General features: G+C 35.6%; 1 protein-coding gene across 10 annotated transcripts in view; it reads right to left on the bottom strand.

Moving 5' to 3' along the window:
• Positions 1–25,071, bottom strand: part of LRP1B (LDL receptor related protein 1B) — a 752,766-nt gene that overhangs the window by 100,423 nt on the left and 627,272 nt on the right. For all 10 annotated transcript variants that reach the window (XM_030487472.1, XM_030487474.1, XM_030487475.1 and 7 more), the window contains 8 exons: positions 24,666–24,788; positions 20,653–20,793; positions 19,324–19,511; positions 18,916–19,099; positions 16,841–16,926; positions 12,879–13,001; positions 9,408–9,589; positions 5,934–6,133 (listed from right to left, as the gene is read on the bottom strand). In XM_030487472.1, the coding sequence (XP_030343332.1) occupies positions 5,934–6,133; positions 9,408–9,589; positions 12,879–13,001; positions 16,841–16,926; positions 18,916–19,099; positions 19,324–19,511; positions 20,653–20,793; positions 24,666–24,788 (1,227 nt within the window). The remainder of the gene's footprint in view (positions 1–5,933; positions 6,134–9,407; positions 9,590–12,878; positions 13,002–16,840; positions 16,927–18,915; positions 19,100–19,323; positions 19,512–20,652; positions 20,794–24,665; positions 24,789–25,071) is intronic.

The following is a 25,071-nucleotide window of genomic DNA, read 5'->3' as shown; positions in this document are numbered from 1 at the left end:
CTTAGCATGCTTTCCAGGAGAATCTACTCCAAGATTTTGCTAGGCACAGAGATGAGACTGACTAGTCTGTAGTTCCCTGGGTCTTCCATTTCCCCCTTCTTGAAAATGGGGGTTATATTTCCCTTTTTCCAGTCATCGGGAACCCACCTGACTGCCATGATTTTTCAAATATGATGGACAGTGGCACGAACATGTGTTTCTTTCTACAAAGGTAATATATACATCACACATCCGTACTGTAAGTACGGACAATACAAGTCTTAGCACTGAGTGGTAGGATATGTTGCAAATCAAAGAATGTAACTGAAATAGTAAAACCTGAGAATATTTCAGTATAATGAACTCACACAAAAATTGTTACATGTCCCAAAAGTACTATCACAAAAGAAGTATGAAATTTAGACTTAATTCTAAACATTTTAAGGTACAAATTTATCTGTGGTATTAAAGCTATTACATATGACTTATAATGACACCCCAAGAAGAGATGGATAAAGTTTAAAAAATCTACCTATAAAATCAATTGATCAGACTGAAGTATTTTACTATCCCACTTTAAAATGGTTTATTGCCTTTTTAATTTCAATGTGAGCAGTTGTTTATACGCCAGTTACCCTGTGGCAGTAGACAGTAGCATGCTCTCACAGAAGTTATTATTCTCAAATATATACAAGTCATTATTTGAGTAGAATGACTCACAGTTTGCTAATGAGTTTCAAAGATTCTTTAATCATTTTTCAGACTTACAGAGACCACTTACCTGCCCACCAGCCCCTCTACCTTGGACTCATGTCCTGCTGCTAGTTTCAATATTCATTCATCCTCACTCTGCCCCCCAAGCAATTCCTTCCTTCATCTTTGCCTCTCCATGCTCTGGCCTGCATTGTTTCCTGCCATCATCCAGCTATGAGCACATGAACTGCTAAGCCCCTTTGGTTTATCTCATTTATCATCTACTGCAATCATAGGAGCTGTTCAATACTCTGCAATGTTCTTAATCAAAAACCTCCTGGTTTTGACTGCATTGATATAAACTGAGGGAGACCTTGTGACACAAGAAACACTATGTTGTATGCTCTCTTTTCTGACTACTTTTTGACAGGAACAATGGCATGGAAAGTAATGCCCATCCTTTGAAGTTTTTGACGGCACATGTCCAGCTCATATGGAAATATGCATGAATGTCAGCTAAGTTTTTCCTGAGTATGTAGAAAAATTATTTTCAGAAGTTTATAACCTAATCAAATTTGGGCATATTATCACAAGAATAGCAGAAGACACAGAATTCAACCTGTTGGCAATCTTCATAAACTGGGCTCCATAAACTGGACACTGGGGAAGCTTAGAGTAATATAACTGTGCGAATTGCCTTTAATATAGGTATTTTTCCTGAATATTATCCTTTAAAAGAGATAGAATATAATAAAATAAAATAATCAGATTTAGGAAGACATATGAATTGGAGAATTTTATCTGAACAATTATAAAAACTGAATCTAGAATGCAATAGTGGAGTGAAGCAATTATCGGTTTGCGCTATCAGATGTGGCTATAATGAGTAATTCTGTAGACTCCTCAAAAGTTGGGAAAAAAAGTTTCAATATCGGAACTACTGTTTATTCCTCATCTGCTGTGAGAAACCCTCTTTTCAGGTTTCTCTAATTTTTGAGCTATGAAAACCATACTATAAACCTGGAAGGAATTGGTTTCTGTAATCTCTTAGATTTAGGATGATTTCATTAATAATTGTATTTACTCTTTCATAAAACTCTGGTGGCAGAGATCAGAATTAGACAAAAATACCCACTTTCTAGTTACAAAGCCCATATGCATAGAAAGGTCCATAATCTCCAAAAACCTTATACTCAACACTTTCAAACTTGCATATATGTACACCAATTCTGAGGTTTGTTAAGATTCTGGCAGAAGCCAATTATGAAGAAAAGTGTTTTTCAAGTTGAGATGCTATAGGGAAGTTTCTCTCTGCTAACTATACTACAGCTAAAGAAGTAATTTATGAATACTTAATTTATTTCAGGTACAACACTTTTTCATTGCTTAATTTTCCCACAGCTGTAAAATGAAGCAACAAAGTTCTCAACTTTTGTTTTTACAGTATAAACATCAAAGAACTCGACAGAGTTAAGGACTAAGCTCAGAGAACCTTCTTTACTTCTTGAACTGGACTGTCAGAATGCACTTTTATAGTTTAATTATACTTAAATTCTCATCTTCAAAGAGTGAAATGGGAAAATGGTAGGTACCTCTGGGTTTTAAGAGCTCTGAAGGATAGGAAAACCTGCATGACGCAATCAGATACCTGGAGAACTGTGAACCTTACATCTCCTCTGGGCAGTGGGAACCAAAAGCAGCTGTTAAGTTTGACAAATTCTTAAATGTTGGGTTGTTGGGGTTTTTTTTGAACACTCACAGAAGCAAACCAGCTTAATGCTTAGCCAGATTAGTGCTTCAATACTTGCTTAATCATTTACTGTGCATAACATTTGTGAATGCTGCAGTGCTAAACTGGCTAAGCTCGAAAGAGTTTACATAATCGAGAATTAAATTTCAAATAGATAAGCAAGGTCATTGCTGCCCCTAGCATCAAGGAGAGCTCCCAAGTACTGTAAGATTTCTGGCCTAGTTAGGCCGTGTTTTCAAAGTTCTTATTAGGACTCTCTTGATAATTATAAAAGCCCATTTCTCTACTGAAATGCAGAAACTTCACAAAAGAGAAGCAGCAGATGTTCTCTTTTCCTGAAAAAATCTGTAACATTCGTAAGGAAAAAACAAACAAACAAACAAAAACCTCGTTGCAAAAAGTGTTAATGCTAAGATCTAAATACACGTAAACTCCCATTGCATGGAAAAAACGGTCCTTGGTTTAACATGCAGGATGGCAATAATTAGCATAAAGTTGTTCTGTTTATCCTCAAGTATTATCTAGCGCATAGAACAGCACACTGCAGTCTATCTCATACAACAATATCTCTATGATATGAGATCAACCCATTCTGACAAGGTAAGTTATTTGCTGGGTCTTGTGACATCTCTGTGACATTTTCAGATACATCTGTAGTAGATAATTTAAGATCCCAGAAGCATGTTCTCAGAAAAATTTGCCTTATCCTTAAAGGTCACAGAAACAGGTGAAAAATACTCTGCTTATGATAACTAGCAATTCAGATTGCATCACTCACATGATTCCCATTTAGACTTTTTTTTCTGCTCTGTATGTATCCTATTGTCATCGTATCTGTGCCTTTATGCTTCTCCATTTGAAAACACAAAGGACAGAATAAACTCAACCATCCTTCAGTTAACCTTGACAATAGAGCGTGTCTCAAAATGACAAAGGAAAATGGGCCGTGAAATCCACGTGAACAGCATGTCTTTAAGAAACACATTTATCACAAGATATAAACCTGATCTTTCTCATTTAAGTGCTTATCAACATGGATTACAATTTCCTGTATCAGAAACCTAGAAGGGATCACAGTTTCACCTCCTCTAAACCCCAAGCACTGCTGAACTTCCCTGAGTTTCCCTTATTAAGGCAATTAGTTTGCAATGGTTAAATTGTATCTTCCAGAAATATTTTGAGTCTTGTGCAGAAACATGAAGACATGCAAAATTCATTTGGCAGTTTGCTCCAGGAGAAGCAGGAAAAAATTCTGATTAAAGACAAACTGATCATTATATAGGAGCTTTGCAAAACTTGCAAAGCACTCTTTGGAACACCTACAGGCATGTTTCGTTCATTTCAGACACCAAGTATTCTACTGCTTCTACTGTAGAAACTTTTCTACAACTTGATTTTGTTTTGATAATCACATTTTGGGTGAAGATCCTGACAACAGAAAGTGACAAACAGCATTAGCTAAGGAAAAAATCTTCCTCCCATGTAATTTAAATACCTCAGGATCTATCTCCCAAAGTGCCTTATTGCTTGAATATTCACAGATCATCTTTACTCAGAAGTAGTATGACAGCAGGTTTACATAAAGTCACTGTCACTTTTGGAGACTGCTTGAGATATTTAACTGGTACCAAATATTTATAAGTTTTCGTTCACAAATGGAAATGGTAAAAATATCAGGTGTGAAAGTCTACAGAACTTCCAGTAATACTTGACTTCTAACACTTTGACTGTAATACCTGGAGAGTCAGATGTGCTCCTTAAACAGTCATGAAGCAGACAGCTGTCTAAAACTAGCAGTAGTGCTCCTCTCCTGAAGGAGAAAGAAAATTCGTTGTATGAAACACTGCTCTTCATTGGTACCAGCTCTGGCTTTGTGACAAATATTCTTCTTCTCTAGGCACACATATCCTCTGGGGAAGACACTAACTCCATGAATATAGAAGAATTTTAAGCTACTTTTACCACCTCATGCAAAAGAAATCCATAGGCTGAAGATAAAGGCAATGGACACCAAAGACAGCATGCCTGGAATTCTGCAGATATCTTCTGAAATTTAGCCATAGAAGGACATTTTCTGAGAAAAAAAAAATCTGAAACTTTCAGGTTGAAAGAGGAAGATCGAGAAAGGTTTGACCATTGTGGTCAGGTTGGGGCTACGAGAGACACAGTGGCTATTATTCTTTCCTAAGAAAGATCCAGAAAGAAGAGTAAGAGGATAATTGTATGAGAATAAAATAGCAGGGTAGCAGCAGAGGTAATAACATCAAGAGAAGTACAAAGCTTTGCTTCATCTGTCAGAAAAATAGACTGTCAGCAAGAATCCAACTGGCACTTGGGGGTATGTCTGGGCAAGTACTGCTTAGGTGAGCAGATTATGACTGTCCTGTGTTCGTTCAAAAACCATGGAAGTTAATTCTGAGATAAACAGGAATGTTTACAGCTCTTATAGCTATTGCTGGAGTATCTCCAATCCACCATCTCAAATAACTGTCCTTGAATTGTTCAGTATGTATTTATAACTTACTATTCATGAATATAAGGCCTAGAACATTTTTTTTTCCTTTATTTCACAGTGAAGCTTCAATCTGAAAATAAAGTAGTTATTTCACGGACTCTGGTTTTGAGAAAACCTGGAGGCACTCAGCAGAAAAAAAAAAAAAAAAAAAAAGGCCTAAAATAAAGCCCAAATGTAAGTTTCACCAGGATAGCCACAGTTCTGAGGTGTCAGTAAAGATTGTGGAAGGGAGCTCAAGTAAGAGTTCCATCTCAAAGAAAAAAAACACAAACAAAAAACCCACAAAATGAGCACACTGATACTGAGTATTCCATGTATTTGAATTAAAGTGAAGGACCTTTAATTATATCATTTGGAATATGAGAGCTATTCATCATAGTGTAAAACTTTTTTTAAACACTTTTTAGATAAAAGATACCATGGGGATAAAGATTACTTCACTGCGTAAGTATTTCACAAGTTATTATTTTCCCCATCTAAAAACCCCAAAAGGAAAGACCCAAATTACATTTGCAATACTGATCTCCTTATTGACTCATGCTGAGCAGACTAACGGGCATTTCCAGGCCTTCTCAGGCTGGAGAAAAGGCTACTATTTGCCAAATTCTGACAGAAGGCACACAGGGTTTATCTCTTCCCCTTTTAACAGCCAGGTTTCACTGGCTTCGTAACTTAGTCAAGAACATGTGTTGTGAATATACACTAGAGTACAGAATTAACAGGGCAGCCTCCGACTGCTCAGTCTGTTCCTAGAGTTGCTATTTTCATTTGACAATTTTTCCACAGACTTCTATTACTGCATGTTTAAAAATTATTCACAGTCATAGCAGAGAAGGAATAGGAAAAGCAACTTTTAAAATATTAATGAAAAAGAAACTGTATGAAGCCCGCAAAAATGTTTTAAAGTAGTCTTTACATAATTACACTTAACATGCACAGCACCTTCAATTTAAAAACTATGCAAAAGAAAATTAAATAAAAAAGCTGTTAACCAACCTTTATGTCTATGAGATCCATCCATGTCAGAAAACTCAATATGATTTTCATCAGCCCAATACAGTCTGTGGTTGACATAATCTATTGTAAGAGCCATAGGTCTAGATATCTGTGTTTCTATGACAACTGTTTGACTGGAGCCATCCATACCAACACGGCCAATGTGAGGATATTCACAGCAATCAATCCAGTATAAATATCTATAAAACAAAACACAACCGCTATTTTGTTGACAGATGCAAAAATAATAGCAATAATCAACTAATTAATCTCAAGAATAAATCAGTAATTATTCTATAATGTTTTCATTTTCCAGATAGATTTTGTGATTTTTCTAGACCTGTCTTTAAGCACATGTGCTAAATGAGAAGGATTTGGAGTGTCCTTACACTAGATACAATTTCAACAAATTAATTATGAACTAGTAAAAAGTGCATTTAAATTGCTTAGTCTTGATACCTTTGAATGTGAAGTACAGCCCAGATTGAAATTCACAGAAATGGCATCAGTACTAAACTTATCACTAATACTGTACTTCCGTTACTATTTTTTTATACATATTACAAACCCTTATTTTGTCGTTAACAGTAATATAATGCAAACTGTATTACTTCAAGAAATACTAGTTCCAAAACATTAGAACTATTTCTCACATAAAGAGCTTAAAAATGGACAAATCACTGAGAAAGACTGTTGGAAAGCTGAGTAGCAATTTTCTCCTCAATATGCTATTTAGCCACAATACAGAGCATGTTTTTCATAAAGAAGAGAAAGTCTTATTATTTGGTATATGGATGCATGTTGCTATTGTTGTATATGCCCTTACTTAGAACCTCAGGACAGACCTTTCCAGCTGGGAAGCTGATATGCTTCTACTCTATAGGTTTTGGACAGGCTCTCAAAAACCCAGATGCAGCTCATATTCTTAACAGCCACCTGGAATACTGTTTATGTGCAGGAGAAAATAGTGGCTCTAAGAACAGCTACAGGTATTCTACAAAATGCAGGTGCAACATGTTGGCACTTAGCCTGCTCCACATAAGCAGTAGGGAAAGGGAACTTCTCCCAGTGACTCCAACAGAAAACTTCTTATTTTAAATATATCATTACTATTGTATAGCATCAGCAGTATAGCTGATTTAGCACTTCTCATTTGCAAAAAGAAAAAAAAGAGACAATATAATTTGAAATGGCTGGGCAGAAGGTGCACTTAACTCTGCTCTGTGTATGTGTCTGGGTGCTTAGAACTTCTGGGGGCTAACTGTAAACTGGTGGTTGCTTAAAACCCCGTAAGATACATCAACATTTTGCAGGCATGATTTACTCGCTGTGTGGCTGCTATTGATGCTGAATGTAGAGTTCACTGATTTCCAATTAGTTAACTTGCATTAATACATCAACAACCTGCTTTGATCCTGATTTGGTTTAAACTACATGAACAAAGCAGGTTTTCCCTACAACACCTTACTGTCGCAAAGTGCTCCTTTCAAAACACCATTTTACAGAAGTAGTTTACAGAAGTAAAAAACAAATTGAGTTTGCTAGTAGAGGTGTATTTGTTCCTTTCTTTCTTCAAGGATCCAGAAGTCCATGCTGGCAAGTGTTGTGGCACAGTAAGAGAGAAACAGCAGAAGGAAACAGCGAGTAATGAGAACCCACTATCCACACTAGGTGTATTTCAGGATTTTATTTCATGGAATCATAGAATGGTTTGGGTTTGAAGGGACTTTCAAGATCAGCTAGTTCCAACCCCCTGCACAGGAAGGGACACCTTCCACAAGATCAGGTTGCTCAAAGTCTTGTCCAACCTGGCCTTGAACATCTCCAGGATTGGAACAGCCACAGCTTCCCTGGGTAACCTATGCCAGTGCCTCACCATCCTCACAGTAAAAAATTTCTTCCTTATATCTAATCTAAATCTCTTTCAGCTTAAAGCCATTCTCCCTTGTCCTATCACTTCATGCCCTTATAAAAAGTCCCTCTCCAGATTTCCTGTAGGCCCCCTTTAGGTACTGGAAGGCTGCTCTAAGGTGTCCCTCAAGCCTTCTCTCCTCCAGGGTCAACAGGGGTTCAACTGTCACATAAACAGGAAATACCTCATGTTTTCATTCACCTTCTGTTTTAAGAGTATAAAATCTTTCTTCTTCGACCAACTAAATTAGATGCTCATTAAATGGTCAGATGGTTTGAGTCTCTCTAATGCTGATTTGGTTTTACTCAAATAGAAAAACTAGAAAGGTTCTGCGAGAAAAAAACCAACACAAATAAAAAACCACCCACCACCACCAAAAAAACCCAAAACCCCAAACCTCAGAACCAAAACCAAATCAAATAAATAAATAATAATTACAAAAAAAACCTAACAGGAAAAAGTTAAAAGAGCTCGTATCTCTTGGGTTGGACAAGATGACCTTCAGTGGTCTATTCCAACCTCAACCATTCTGTGATTTTGTGAAAATCAAATATAAAATAAGTCCATTAACTGAAAGATGATTTATTTTCTTTCTTTTAAAATATATAGTGTTAGGTTAAATTACTCATGAGCATCAACTTTACTGGGAAAATTATAATATTTTAAAATTATAAACGTGGAGAAAATGGTTCCTATAGCTCTCACACCAGTCAAGAAATCAAAAAAGGTGTTGGTGCCCAAAACTGCACTCAGAATAACAGCACAGACTTATATTAATAAAGTCATGCAATAATTAACAAAATTAGCAATTAAAAATATCAGTTAAACTAATTAAACACACTAACTAGGTATTTCTCTCTTATCATTGCTGTTGCAATAGATTTGTCAAGCATATTGATAATTTCATATTTCTGAAAAGCAAAGTTAGAAATTCAGTCTCCTAAAATAAACCCCTTGTATCCTACTAATTAATCAGTCCAGTTATTAGGTCTGTGTAAAACCCAAAGCTTTAATTTTACAGAGTAAAAAAGGCAAAAGCTATCTTCAAATTACATGGGACAAAACATTTCCACTTTTTTATTATTACGCAAAAATTATCAGAAAAAAAGTTTTCAAGCATGTGGTAGTTTAATGGCCTAAATTATTCTGGAAATCAGTAAACACAGAGAAGAGTACCAACAAGACAGTTCACTTGAGTGAACAAACGAAGCAAGACATAAGAATTGTCTTCCATGTAACACGAACTTTTTGATATTTAGTAACACACTTATTAAAACAGATAGGGGTATTTTTTTAAATATCTGCTTTCCTCCTACCAAAAGAAAACATTTGCAGAGTAGTAAATATACCAAAATGTGGTTTAGTACCTGCACTCATCTTTCTATTACACCAATTTTATATCTAATGATGAGACAGTAAGCATCGGTAATGCATTTTAGACTACTGACATCCAGTGCAGCTGAAAGTTAGATAATAAAAAACTAATTAGTACTTCCTATCTTCTGGTTTTAAATATAAAATTAGGATTAAATATGAATTAGTGCAAAATGGCTGCTTCATACCCAGCTTGAGGATCTAAGGCCAGATCTCTAGGAAACTTCACTCTTTTGCTCACAAGTATGGTAGGGTATAAGCCATTGAGTTTAGACACCTCAATTATTCTCTTCTCAGTATCAGACCAATAGAGATTCTTCCCGATCCAATCAACAGCCAGTGCATTGGGAACAGCTGTATTGTGGACAACCTAGAAAAGCAAAATTTACATGAATTATTGATCTAAATACTGGGAAAAGGAAAAACAATTCAAGAGTTACTAATACCAGAATATTGAGAAGTTGAGTATACAATATAGTGACATAAACATGAAAAACAAAAAAAACAAAACAAAACAAAAAAATATTCCTGTTAAACAATGATACTTCCAAAGTAATGACACTTCTTATGTAATTGAGACAATGTGACACTTTGCTGGAGAATGGAGAATACTGTGATGTAGTAAATATCAACTTTTGAACTTCCCTGCATTATGCTCTAACTTTCTAGCTTTCATTTTTCATACTAAAAAAAAAAAAAAAAAGACTTTTCATTTACTATTCTGTTTCTTTTTCACAGAACCAAATGGACATGAGGCTTCTCTTGTCATAGCATGCTCTTGAACACAGGTTTATTAGTTTACCATTTCTCTCAGCAGTCTATATCAGCATATCTTCCATTTTAATATCACAGTAGTGCCATGTCATCATGACAGACAGACCATAAGGGCACACAACTCAGGCAAACAGAAGAAAGATTACCAAGTTGGAAAGTAAATACTACACTCTTATTTCCAGCATTCATGTGGCAGAAGAAAGAGGAACTTTCTAAGAATTAGTTAAGTTTCAAAAAGGACTACATTATTAAGGAATGAACTAAGACACAGAAGCAATTTAGTGACCTACTGGAAAGCCTGTGCTCTACTGACAGGCATATGTTATTCTCAAGGTTTTTGATGACTTCAATAACTCTGAGACTTGAACACCTCCAGATACACATGATTACAAATCTCATCATGATTGTATGGCTCAGTCTTGCTTGGCTGGGAGTACTTCATGTTAAGTGTTGGGTAACATTTGAATATTCTAAATCATTAGAGTCTAACTTCTTCTAGGCTTAAAAATTCTATTCCTGATAAGGTCTGTTTTGACCTATTCTATTCCCGATTAGGTCCTGGTTAGGTCTGTGCAACTACAACTTAATTTAAAACAAAAAAACCAAAAAACAACAACATAAATCAGAGAGAGCAATACTTGGAAATACTTGAGATTTCTTAAGTATTAACAATGGATTTATTACTGTAGTGTACATTCTAATTTATTAGCATCTTTACCACTAAAAGCATGTGCAATAGAGTATAAACTTTATTGGTAAACCTGATTATGTATAGCTGTGTTATTTTTAATTTTATTTACCATTTGAAGATACTGAAAAGCCTTCAAGATAAGAATGGATACTGTGAGATACTTTAAACCAATTTTATAGTTATGAATATGTAAAAGTACCCTTTCAGGTTATTACATTATTTATCACCTTATAAAATCTTCTAAAAAATCCAGGCACACACCAACTTCTTAATATGAATAAAATACTTTATTTTCTAATACTTCAGCACTACCAGCTTCACTGTTTTATAAATTTGTAATTACAGTAAGCACTGCACTGTAACATGGCACATTTCATGTAAAAATGGATAGCTCTGCAAACTTAGTGATTTAGCTACATGATCTAGAAGCATCAACCAAAGTAATTAGTCTCTTTCTTCTGATGACTTTTCCTTTGAAGAGTCACTTCAAGCTTATTCCAGTAACTGAGATCACTAGTGTGACCTTTAATGTACACAATCCAGCTCACTACAGCATTTTCCAATAACAGATTTTAACTGAATACAATACTATACACAAAACACTGTGTTAAAGTTTGAACACATTATATGAACACATTAAGTGAAAAAATTGTTGTTTCAATTGTGTAAATGTCTCCTACATGATCAGATGCAGAAGAAAAATGAGATGCCATCAGGTTTCCCAGAGCAAGAAATCTTGGGCTGGTATGCTGAAAAGATGCTATCTTCTAAAAGGGAAATCGTACGTAATATTTCAAACAGTATCATTTAAACAGGTTTGCTGGGAAACTAGCTATTTATAACACTGATTATTAAATATGTGCTAGGGTAACTCATTAAAATCTCAGAGACATGTAAAGTTATTTGGCACCAAATAAAAGATTACTGACAGAATATCAGATATCTACAACATATAATTCTTGATACATTTTTTCACATATTTTTAGCTTTCAGAAGTTAAACCTGGGACAAGTTTTTCAGTGAAACAAACCAAATATTCTTATGAAAAATAAATGCACCCTTTTTCCCCCTCAATTTTTGCTTTGAATTTGGCATCTTATTTGAATAAAATCTCCATCAACATGACACTTGTTCTGTAAATTGCAAAATAACAATGAAGGGAAAAATAAATACCCTCTATGCCCCCCAACCTAAATTTCTTCTAATGTTTGTTCATAAAAAAATAAATTACATAATTATTACAAAGCAATACCTGGCAATTACAAGTTTTTGACTGGGAAAACCTTTCAAGTATTTAATGGATTATGGATTTTGAACCTCACACTTGCCTGTCTCTTATTTTTTCAGGCTTTAGTTTTACCCCAATGGAATCAGAGTGCCATAACTTATGCTCCTCCACATTTTTTTAAAGTTCTGAGAACAATTACTTCCATGTGAAGGATGTAAGCAAGGTTCACTGATGGCAGTCAATTTCAAACCTTAACCCTTAAAAAGACTGAAGTTGGTGTGCACGGAGTATGTGTCAGTTCATGTACTAAGCTGCAAAGGAAAAACAGAATTCTCTCTCTGCAGAATTTGCTGGTGTATAACAAGGGTACAAAACTCCCAGGCTACGTTTCTGCTTATTTGTTCCATGTTCAAGAAGGTCAGGCACAAGTGAATAAGCAAAGAATAATTCCTTACTGCTTCTCACAAATTCTGAGAAAATGTTTTGTGAACTTATTCCACTACAGAAACAAAACAGACTGTGCAGAAATGGGAGCACCATTTCACTCTGGATTATTCACAGCAAAGACACTGAGTTATTTTCATTATCAGCATAGTGGAGGTGAGACAAACTGAAGACCATGGAAAATCATATACAAAGAAATAATACATATTTAGACAGCTTATACCTAATTATACCTCTTTTTTCTTTGGCATCTGGTAAACCACACTGAACTGCCAATTCACTCAACTGTGATGTCATAAAAAATTTAGCTTATAAGTACAGTCCTCTTAATCCTTATCTGTACTTCAAATAAGATACAAATGCAATTAAATTAAATTTTATTAGTACTTGCTAGCTTATGCTGTGTTTCTATGTATACACCAAAAGCTCATAATCTGGGTTAGAAGCATGAAGCAGCATTTCCCCAAATTCTCAAAAAAAAAAAGAAAAATTTTAGTAGTGACATTATTAATCCGCATTTACCTTGATCTCACTTCCGTTTAAACACATTCTGTTTATGCGACTGCCATTTGGTCTGCTGGAATCAATCCAATAGATGAACTCTTCTCTATAGTCAAAGTCTATTGCAATCACATTGTTCAGCCCCTAAAACCAGAAAAAAAAAGATCATTTATTCGCATGTTTGAATACCAACTGTTGGATAGCATTCAGAATACAAGATACATTGCATGTAATATTCAAAATGCTTTATTTTACTGACTGCCTATTTTTGAAGTACCTCTCCCATTTTTCCATACATTACCTGTAAATAATCAGAATAAGATAAAAAAATGTAACAGAAATAAATATGGTGATGAAGAACTATCTCACTTCAAAAATGCAGATGACATGAAACTAAAGAAGCTTCTCCGTTTTTCCTTCCTATTATTAAAATAAACTTTAGCTGTAAATGCTTTAACTTTTGCTGAATTTCTATTAATTACTACCTTTGGCATTACTTTGGCAAACTAGGTAACATTCATTTTATAACAAGAAACTCAGAAATTTATGATCTTTGTCTAATGACAGTATTTCATTGTTAATATAAATTAATCAGGAATTCTAAACTGTGATGTCCAAAAAAACATTAATTTTTATTCCTTAATTTAAATTTAGTTTTAAATTTTTAGATGGTATATTGTAGGTACTGTGTACATATATATGTGTATACATACACACACACAGAGGTACTATATACATAAAGCGTGAAAGTTAGAGATCCAGGCATTCTGAAGTCTCCTATGGCTCCAATTACTAAGCCAAATCATTGCATGAAAGCAGTGATCATATTTGAGGTATTCCTACAGGTTGGGAAGAGCAGTCATATAATAATATAAAAATGGCAGACAAGAAACGAAGGAATGACATTCAGTCAGTGGCTCTTACTTCCTTATCTGAGAATAGGAAAGCCTTGCCCCACAATCTGCTTAACATTCTGATATGTAGTGAAATCTACACTTAACGTAAAAAGATGTGGTTATCAACTAAAGATGGAGCAGCAGTGGTAAAAAGAAGGGATGCAGTTTGCACTCCTTTTAAAACAGCAAGCTCGGTTAACCAATACCCTTATCAACTTAATGACATCCTACTCTACAGCAACCTCTCTTGTTAATGTAACTCATAGCTGTAGAGGGGATGTGCTGGACTAGCCAACTCTAAAATAAACAACTAAGAACAACAATATTTAATTGTACAGAAAGTGATACATGGCTTATCTGCCAACTTCTACAGTGTAATAATGTAAATCTATCTTTTGATCAAAATGCAGAGGAAAAAGAGTGATTAGGCTGCACAAATTATTATCAAAGAAAGACTGAAACAAGGCTGAGTGATTGGAGGACCACTGTCATTTTCAAAACTCACAGAGAAACATAGAATGCTTGTGGTTGGAAAGGACTTTAAGATCATCCAGTTCCAACCCCCTGCCATGGGCATGGATGCCTCACACTAGACCAGGTTGCTCAAGGCCGTGTCCAACCTGGCCTTGAACACTGGCTGGAGCAGTGTTCAAGGATTCAAGTTGTGAATGGAGCATTCACAACTTCCTTGGGCAGCCTGTTCCAGTGCCTCAACACTCTGACAGTAAAGAACTTCTTCCTTACATGTAACCTAAATCTCCCCTGCTTAAGTTTGAACTCATTGCCCTTTGTCTTATCACTACAGTCCCTGGTAAGAGTCCCTCTCTGGCATCCTTGCATACCATGTTTTAACAAAACCAACTGCAGCTCTGTCAGTCAAAACTGTGCTCCAAAACACTTTTTCTGTCTCTTTTTCTATTGTTAGTATAAATACACCTACAGACATACCCTAACTTCAAATTCTTCACAAAGGAGACAACCGGTAAATGAATACAAAAGACGATCACAAACTTATAACATGCTAGAAACCAGTCAGTAATATGTGAAAAATTAGCTTTATATCTATATACTCTACAACACTCTAAAAGTTTCTTAAGTACTGGTACTTAAGAAAAAGAACTGAGTGCCTGCAAGTCTTTAAGGCATTTTATTTTAGTTCAGTTTTGTTCCAATATTTATCAGGACATCAACTGCAGGTAAAATTATTTCTGTATATCTGCAATAGAGTTCTCCATCCAGACATCTCCTCTTTGTGGCCTACATGACACTTATAAGTCCTCCTAGCATAATTGTCATTTCTCATATAATCTCTTTGTTTTCGAACATCATCAGCTGCATTATTGTCTTACCTTAAACCTGTGGTTTTATTTCTGTTACAAATGGCATATGGTATCCCAAGCCATGAATTGTGTTGCCTTGGTGCCCCAATTAAAAAATGGAGGTAAAAATCACAGATAATGAGGAGGAAGATTCTATCTACTCTGTGGAAACCCTAAGGATTTTGATAACTAGGAGTGAAGGAAATGGAAAGCAAAGAACATACACAGGACACAACTCAAACAGTTGTACTGTTTACGTATATTTGGAATTAAAAGAAAAAAAAAAAAAAAGGAGAAAGGTGGCATGTAACAATTCAGCAAAGCCTGAATGTGCATCTCCTTTCAGCTCCTACACTCTGAGTTTATATGCACAACTGTTAGAATGGCAAAGCACAGATCAAATACACAGAGAAGGGTGGGTCTGCTCCTTTGCCAGAGCAGCTCTGTTATTTGCCTTCATCTGGTTGATGTCTAAGAAAGAGCCCATCCATTGTAACATTACAAGGACAAGAAGATGTCCTTATCACGAAGACAGCCCACCTGTTCTGCTGGTATAGCTCCCCGTTTTGCTTTCAAATCTGGATGCTTCCAAAAATGCCATATTTGTAGGATCAAAGGCCAGTAGGTTCAATAGCAGAGGTATTTATTAGACTAGTGAATAAATATGATATGGAAAACACAGATTCTCTTCCATGGCTGGAGCTACATGGCCTCTAACATACTGAAGAGAAGTCCATTAAATTCAAGACTGATGAAGCTCTGAGACAATCTGTCAGCACCAACCATAAAGAAAACTTATTGTTGCTCCCCTCTTTTCACAGGCTTCTATCAACAGATATACCAGCAAAAGAGGAGAGGCAGTGAGATGCAGAAATGAGTAGTCAGAAGGATTTCAGAAGAACAAACAGAATTTAACATAATGCTTGCTATGCTTAAATAAAGTCAATGTTTAATGCAAGATGGTTAATTTTGTAATTACTGTTGTGAAGACCTGAGCACCTCTATTGTGACATTAAGATGCGCAACTTACCAACACAAGAAGACACAAAAAGCCTAACGATACTGACTGGCAGTAACTGATTTTTCTAGTATTTCTACAATTGATTAATTGGTATTCAAGGAAATAGATGTTTTTATTAAACATATTTTGGAACTTCAATCTATGTAAGTAACTACACTTAGGTGAAGCATAGAAGCAGAGCAGAAACTGCTAAAATGACAGCTCTGTATTTACTGGATGACCTCATAATTTTTGTAGGGTTTTTTCACATATTTTTCCTGTCATAATAATTTAGAGTAATGATTAAAAAAAAAAAAAAGTACATTTAGCCAAAGAAACATATTCAAGTCTGTAATGCTGTAAATCTTGTTATTGTCTATTTAAATAAAAAAAAAAAAAAAAAAAAGATTTGGATTATGACAGTAAATAGCCCAAATAATACAAGGCCAAATAGGGGGTTTTCTGGCTTTTTTTAAAAAAAATACTGAAATATACAAATTGCACAAAACATATTGTGATAGAAGAGGATCACAAATAATGTAAGTTTTTTAGTACATCAGAATGACTGATTAAACAACTGCCTGAGCTTTCACCATGTCAAATTCAGATAAAATAGTCAATTTAAAATATTGACAAAAACTCTGAAGATACTGCAGTTGTTCTATGGTGCATACAATGCCAATTATAGGATGATGTTTCTGTCAGTTGCACACTTTAGAGAAGAATAAAAGTATTGAGTTAAACTTGAGCATGGTACTATGATTATACCTGTTTCAACAAAGTGTAGTTGGATCCATCAGTGCTAATTTTTCTTATTTCATGATGATCAGCCAGAATTAAGAAAGGTTCCTCATCTAAACCCCGGGAGAAAGAATACATTAGACTAGCTTTTACGTTAAATTATGGAAAATCAGGAATACAATGCTGAAATACAGATGGTTGAAAAATAAATGTTACATGCTCTGATCAATGTTATGGATGAAAGGAATATTTAAAACATTCAAATGTTCCAAGAAAGATCAATGATGCACTATAAAAATGAACAAAGCAATCAATTAGTATATCTTTCAATGCAATTCTTTTTTTTTTTTTTCTGCCTTTGTAATATGGGAACCATACTGTATTTTATCCTAACTTAATGTCAATGTCAGAGATTGGATTTGAAATATATTTCATATCACTTGTTTTAATTTCAACATTTACTTTCAAATTATCACTAAGGCAATTATTTGTTACGGTTGCAAACCAAGCATGTTTTGACCTTTTTTTTTTTTTTTTTTTTTTATTTCAATACCCTGAACAGTACAGACAAAAAGAAACAACTATTCAGACAAACCTTGATTCTCTAATTCTGAACTGAAGCCAGATTTGGCTTTTTTTACCCCTGGTTTTCTAGCTTAAAAAAATACTTCTCTGGATTCTTATTCACGGCATCACTTACTTTGAAACAGCTCTGACACTGATATATGTAATACTGAAAAAATAAAATATAGTCTGTCTTTATTTTAGCTCTATTAACAGAGACCTCAGCTAAAATTAATTAAAAAAACCCCCAAGAATTAAAAACGTATTAAGGGCTTGTACCTACTGCTCATACATCCAGGAATGTAATATGTTGTCTAGCCTGCTCTGCTCTTATACTGAATACATTGTATGACCTTGCTTGCATTTTATGTTCAACTCTTAAGACATTCTCCAGTTCTTAAATGATCCGAGGCATCATCCTCAGCACTGACTTAGTGTTTTGTAGAGGATGGCTGTAACACTACTGTGTTGTAAGGAGTTCAAGGCAATTTATGTCAGAAATCAGCATTAGGCCAAACATCCACACGTTGGCGCCTCCTTGCAGCATAACCACAGCATGGACTAGTTTGTCATGGTCACTTCTGAAGTCTGCTATATTACAACTCCAATAAACTCTACTATGATGTGTTCCAGCTCCTCTTCACGTTTGAGTGATCTGTGGCTTCTAAACATGCAAGTGGCCTGCAAGGCATGACACAAGAGCAAAGCAAAAACCAGATACTGTATTTCTGCCCTCTCCTGTGTTTCCTCTAGTTACAGGGAAGCACTCAAGACAGAAATATGAGGTGGACAGAGGCTCCAGTTTTGTCATTTAGAAAGAAAATATAAGGGGGTTTTATATTTTAAAACAAAACACCATCAAACAACTTTGTGCAAGACTAGAATTAGGAGTCTGCTCAAGCTGAAGATTGCCTGCACTATGAAGGAAATCCAACAGAACACAGATAAAGGGTTTTTGTTACTTTCTTGTTGACATTTTGTTCTTCCTTTCACTGATCTAGTGAATACCACTCCCTGAAGCACATAAAAATAACATCAGTGGTATAGACAGAGAGGTGAAGAAGTAACCAATGTTCTTATGTATCTTGAACTTCACGGTATTATAGGTAAGTCTGGAGGATTTAATATGCTACAGGAATAACAGATTTTGCAATTTCTATTATTTTTTCCTGTTTCTCCTTTTCATACTAGGAAGTCTAGAAATACAGTCTAATTTCTAAAGTTGATGAAATAAAACAGTACGAGTATTTTAAACACTTATCATAAACATACTATTATCATGTGACCCATTAAGTGATGTATTTTAACTTTCCTAATACTTTTTCCTAATAAAGTTACTAATTCAAACGTTCGTAATCCACTGTAACTATCCACTACCAGTGATTTGAGCAGAATACGTACTAAAAATAGAACTTATTACTACATTCAGACATTGAATCACATTCCTATTCTTCACTGAAATAGTGTGCTTCAAAGCAACTGTTTATCCTGCATAAAAGGGCAACACAGACCATGGGGCTACAGTATTCCACAAATACCTGAAAGGGACTTGCAGCCGTTTAGGTTATCAGGTTGTATTTCATACCCATCTGCACACAAGCATTTGTAGGTTCCATATGTATTGATGCATTGCTGGCTGCAGGGAAATCCAGACGAACATTCATCAATATCTACACATGTTTTGCCATCATCCTTCAGCAGAAATCCAGGCCAGCATTTGCACTGGGAAAGAAAACCAAATACATTCAATTTTAATTAATCATTGATTCTATTTGTTATCTTATGTACTTTCTTCTGAATATGCTACTATCATAAACTTTTCCATCTAGTCTCAGTTTTTCAAGTGACATCTTAATTACTTTGCTGTTTACGCTGTTTACAGGCAGACTCAGTAGTTAAGAATTAAGAATTTGCATTATATTACACCACATTTTGTAATTATTCACCTTGTAGCCAACAGGAAGATCCTGACAATCCTGAGAACAGCCGCTAACTTTCTTACTGAGGCATTCATTAATGTGGCAGCTTTTCTCATCAGATCCATCACTACAATCTTCTTTGTTATCACAAACATCACTTTGAGGAATACATTTACCATTTTTGCACATAAAAAAAGAACTGTTACATGACTGCTCTGGAAAACAAAAAAGAGAACACAACTTGGTGTGGTCTATTAGTATTTGAAATTCATTTTCTCCTGGAACAGCTGCAATGTGTGCATGTGAGATGAAACAACTGTGTAAATTTCTTACTGATATTATTATAACGACATTTTACTTTGTAGTGTCTTTAAAGGTCATCACTCTCCTAGAGAATGTATGAATACATCCAACTTATGATACCCTCCTGCACATTTGTTTTCATATAATTGAGAATCCTCTACATTATCTCTGCACAAAATATAATTCTACAGTTTACAAAACTTAAAAAGCATGGCTTCTGTCCCTTGCAGATGCTGAGGAGTTCAGTAACACGTCTGAGGACATGCACACAGGTTTTTTTCCCTGTGTGGCAAAACTCGATTATGTCATTTCAGCTACATTCAGGTTCTTCAAATTAGAATTAGAACCGTTAAACATAAGGCCGGCATGTTGTTTCTCCTCAAAGCAAATGAGTGTTTTCCATCAAAATTAGTATAAAGGACTGGGCTACTGTCCTTTATACTTCTTGTCATAAGATTTAGACAGATGTCTAAATCTTTCATAACAGTAGGTCTTTCAAAAAGCTACAGAATAGAATATTATATGCAGACCAGGATTCATTTACCTCTCAAAACCCAGCCAGACTGCAGCAAACTTATTCATGTCATTAGAAAATACCAAAAAAACCAATCACGTTTGGCCAGTAATTCGCTAATAAAAATAAACCAGTGTTTATCATTTCTAGGAAGAACAACTTTATGCCCCCTTTTGTATGCTCTACTTCTGTGTGATGAGTATATTAAATATAGAAAACATTTCCAGGGCAAGCTAGAAACTTTGGCAATTATTTCAGTAATATCACTAATACCATCTTATTTTAGTACTAACAGAATTAATGTATAAAGGAACCAGCAGTCATCTTACACTACAGGAAATGGTGGCTTGACCTTTGTGAACTGAGGTTTTGGATGCTTAGAACTGACAACACACTCTTCTTGCAAGACACAAGGAATATCACCATGAAAGCACTGGAAATTTAAGATATAAGGTTTTACATATGTCTGTCTACAACTCTAAAGCACAGTTTTTCAAAAAGAAAGGTCACACATGTTACTCAAAAAATTAAACACAAACCTGAACTTTTGCATTTTATGTTTATAGGTCCTTCATCGGAACGGTCTGGGCAGTCAAAATCACCATCACACTGCCACTGAGAATTCAAGAGGCATCTTCCATCAGCACAGGTGAACTCTCCTGGACGACAGTGACGATACCCTAGAAATACAGCAATCCACGACTTCGTACTTTTGCTTCATATTTTCGACATGAAGTTTCGCATATACTAGGCAATATAAGTAAAAGTGTCTTTTGTTCCATAAAGATACAGAGCATTATATGCTTATACATAAGTGTCTATCAACAATGAGAGAAATCAAGTGTCTCTTATGCAGCACAGCACAGTCATGAAACAATACCCACATATGTAAAATGTGGTTTTGCTGCTCTCAATCATAAATACGTTTTCTTTTAGGTCTAATTTAACTTCCTGCTATTATTAGGACATTCGAGAAATTACTACAGCAAATATTTGCCAATATTCTTTACTATATGCTTTCCCTTTAAAACATGCACAACCTTAGTAATTTTAACCATACTATACATGCATTTTCCAAGATGGCCACAAAATCAGTATGCATAAAATGCATACATTTTCAAAATTAAAGTGGATTTTTAACAGAAAATTGTAATATATCATGAAGTACACAAATCACAGACAAGCATTTGCTTCTTAGAACGCAACTGTTTAGCCTAAAGTTAAAAAACAAAGCAGTAGAAAAATTTAGAAAAGACAGCACAAGTTTACTTTTTTTTCTATTCAGTTTTGAAACACGAAAGTTGAAAAATTCCCCGAGGGAAAATCACCTTCTATTTGTAAAATATTTACTTTTAAGACTCATTACACTAGACCAACTACTAAAAAACCTATGTTCCTGTTTGGGAAAGAAAAGTATAGCTTTTCCTGTATTCTATGTGTATAAATCCTGCCTCAAAAAAATCTGTAGTCCTTTAAAAGTCTTGACAGGAAACCTTGATTTAGTTTAAAACTCAGGACAGTATCTCATGCAGCTCAGTATTCTGTCTCTGACAGCAGCAATGGGGGATGCAATTTATGGATAATGTATTTTGTTCTTATGTTCTCCCTAGCTTGAATAATTGCTTTTTTTGGGTTTTTTTTGTTTACAGGTAATTATTAATATTTCATTTAAAAGATAGCATTATACAATAGAATTAAAACTTGTATCAAAGAAATTTTTAAGGATTAGAATAATTGTGAAATTTAAACTCTGTTTAGATACAAATTCTGATAAAAGTAAAAACTCGTTACTCTAATCACCAGTCCCAGTTTTATATTCTATCTGAATAATACTCTAGAAAGAACAAGATAATATACCTTTCAATGATACAAATTGAAACAAACAAACAAACTAGATTTTAAAATGGATTCCCTTAATTCAGCTTTTAGGAATATATTTCAAACCAAATTTCATCCCATTCAGTAAACTGGCTGCTGCAGAGTATCTTTTTTCTTTTTTTGGCTATCAAGATGCAAAAGTCTAGCTCTAGAATCTCACAGAGCTATGATCAGTTTGCACAGTTTGCAGTCAAATCAGAAATCACAAGTTTAAAATCTTGGTGAATTAGGTTGGTTGTTTTTACATCCTGACACCTTGAAAAGCATGTTTTGGAATTTGATTCCTACTCTTTACAAGTAGTTCCATTTCCCATAAAAGAATGTATAACGAGTTTACCATACTAGTCACACACGAAGATGTGTATTTGATTACCAGCTAACAGAAAATTGCATTGGAGCCATGCAACATGTAACGAATGTTGCTGTAGATTTCAGTTTACTCAGTGGAAATTAAATAGAGTGCCTGAAGGCAGGTCCATACCACAATTAGATCAGAGATTTGTACATCTTCTGGTTCTGTTGTTGTTTCCCCCTTTTGTCTCTTTCCAGAAGTCTGTCAAACTACCACTATTTATTTGTTAGTATTTTAAGGGACCATGCACATATATGATGCTATGGTAAACAAATGAAATATACCAGCAAGAAATTACAAGTTTGTAGGAAAAAAAAAGAATAAAAAGCACCTATATAAATTTTGTGACTGTTTAATTCTAAATATTTATTTAAGAATTGCAGCCTGCTTCCAAGCAAAATCTCTTCAGGAAGGTTCTCCTACTTCTCCCCACCATTCAACTGGATCACATAGTGTTGAACAGAGGAACAAATCCATAACGAGTCACTTTCTATAAGGAGCTCTGGCTCACATATACTACACTAACGGAGGAAATAGTTTACAGTTTCATTATTCTGTGGATCCACACTCAGAGATTACTTCTGGCAAAAGGGACTGGAGAACCACATCTGTTAAGACAGCAAAGTATAACAGCATGTGCCTTGAACCCGTCAGGATGGGTACCTCAAGTGGAGCTGCCTATCTAAGCTCATGGAGAGCTACAGTCCTCTGAGGATTAGTGGGCACATGTGCTAGGAACCCTGTGTCCTGGGCTGGGGCAGAAGGTGCACGTAACTCTGCTCTGTGTATGTGTCTGGGTGCTTAGAACTTCTGGGGACTAACTATAAACTGGTGTTTGCTTAAAACCCCGTAAGATATATCAACATTTTGCAGGCATGATTTACTCGCTGTGTTGCTGCTATTGATGCTGAATGTAGAGTTCACTGATTTCCAATCAGTTAACTTGCATTAATAAATCAACAACCTGCTTTGATCCTGATTTGGTTTAAACTACATGAACAAAGCAGGTTTTCCCTACAACACCTTACTGTTGCAAAGTGCTCCTTTCAAAACACCATATAGTTTTTAGAAGTAAAAAACAAATGGAGTTTGCTAGTAGAGGTGTGTTTGTTCCTTTCTTTCTTCAAGGATCCAGAAGTCCATGCTGGCAAGTGGTATGGCACAGTAAAGAAGAAACAGTAGAATGAAACAGCAAGTAATGAGAATCCACTATCCACACCAGATGCACTTCAGGATTTTACTTCATGGAATCATAGAACGGTTTGGGTTTGAAGGGACTTTCAAGATCAGCTAGTTCCAACCCCCTGCCACGGGAAGGGACACCTTCCACAAGATCAGGTTGCACAAAGTCTTGTCCAGCCTGGCACTGAACACTTCCAGAGTTGGGACTTCTCTGGGTAACCTATGCCAGTGCCTCACCACCCTCACAGTAAAGAATTTCCTCATTATATCTAATCTAAATCTACGCTGTTTCATTTTAAAGCCATTACCTCTTGTCCTATCACTACATGCCCTTGTAAAAAGTTCCTCTCCAGACTTCTTGTATACCCCTTTAGGAGGAAGGTTGCTTTAAGGTCTCCCTAAGCCGCCTTCTCTTCTCCAGGCTCAACAACCCATGCTCTCTCAGCCTGTATTCATGAGATCATCTTTGTGGCCCTCCCCTGGACTTGCTTGAAGAGGTCCACATCTTTCTTATGCTGGGGGCCCCAGAGCTGGATGCAGTTCTGCGTGATCTCACAAGAGCAGAGTAGAGGGGGAGAATCACTTCCGTCGACCTGCTAGACACGCTCCTTTTGATGCAGCCCAGGATATGGTTGGCTTTCTGGGCTGCAAGTGCATACTTGCCTGCTCATGTTGAGCTTCTCATCAACCAACACTCCCAAGTCCTTCTCCTCAGGCCTGCTCTCAATCAATTCTGCACCCTACCTGTATCTGTGCTTTCGATTGCCTCAACCCAGGTTCACAATAGCCTTCCTCTATTCTTGTAGATTTCGTGCCACTACTGGCTCCTACTGCCCACCACTGGAAGTGTTTTAACTGGCTCGGCTTCAGAAGTTTTTCGAGATTTGCGGGGTTTTTTTTCCACAGCAGTTCACTTGGTTTGACACTGCTCATTATTAGAATCAACTATAAGTCACAACTATAGCAAATAATTTGCCACTGTAGCTCTAGCTCCACGTTAATACCATGTTGTATTCGGTAATGCATAAAGTTAACTTTAAAACAATTTTAAAAAGCAAAGAGCTTTCTTTTTCAGTAGCAGAAGGCCTCACAGTTAACAGTCTGAGATTTGTCTATTTACTCTACTTTTGTTATACTTGCCACATTCCAGAGATTCATCTGATCCATCTCCACAGTCATCATCATGGTCACATACAAACTGTTTGGGAATGCAGACTTTGTTATGGCACATGAAAGCATTCTCGTCACAAGTGTTATTAGGAGCTAAGGAAAATACAGTACATAAAGATAAATGAAATTGAGAAGAGTAAGATATACAGTCATTTTCTTACAGAAAGATGAAATGAGAAGTAGTTAGTCTGAGTGGATTCAAAGGAAATAAACATAACTTTTGAGTCATACAAAGAGCACCACAGAATTGAATAGCAGAGAAAGCTACTCATCTCCACAAAGATAAATAAAAAGTAAGATCTCATGTAATGCAAGACAGAGGTGCCAGAAGTTTATGCTGTCTATAACTCTCCTAACGTCTGCCTCCAAATAAAAG

This window comes from Strigops habroptila, chromosome 5 (genome assembly GCF_004027225.2).
Source record: "Strigops habroptila isolate Jane chromosome 5, bStrHab1.2.pri, whole genome shotgun sequence".
Taxonomy (NCBI): domain Eukaryota; kingdom Metazoa; phylum Chordata; class Aves; order Psittaciformes; family Psittacidae; genus Strigops; species Strigops habroptila.
This window is presented reverse-complemented; position numbering and strand designations above follow the sequence as displayed.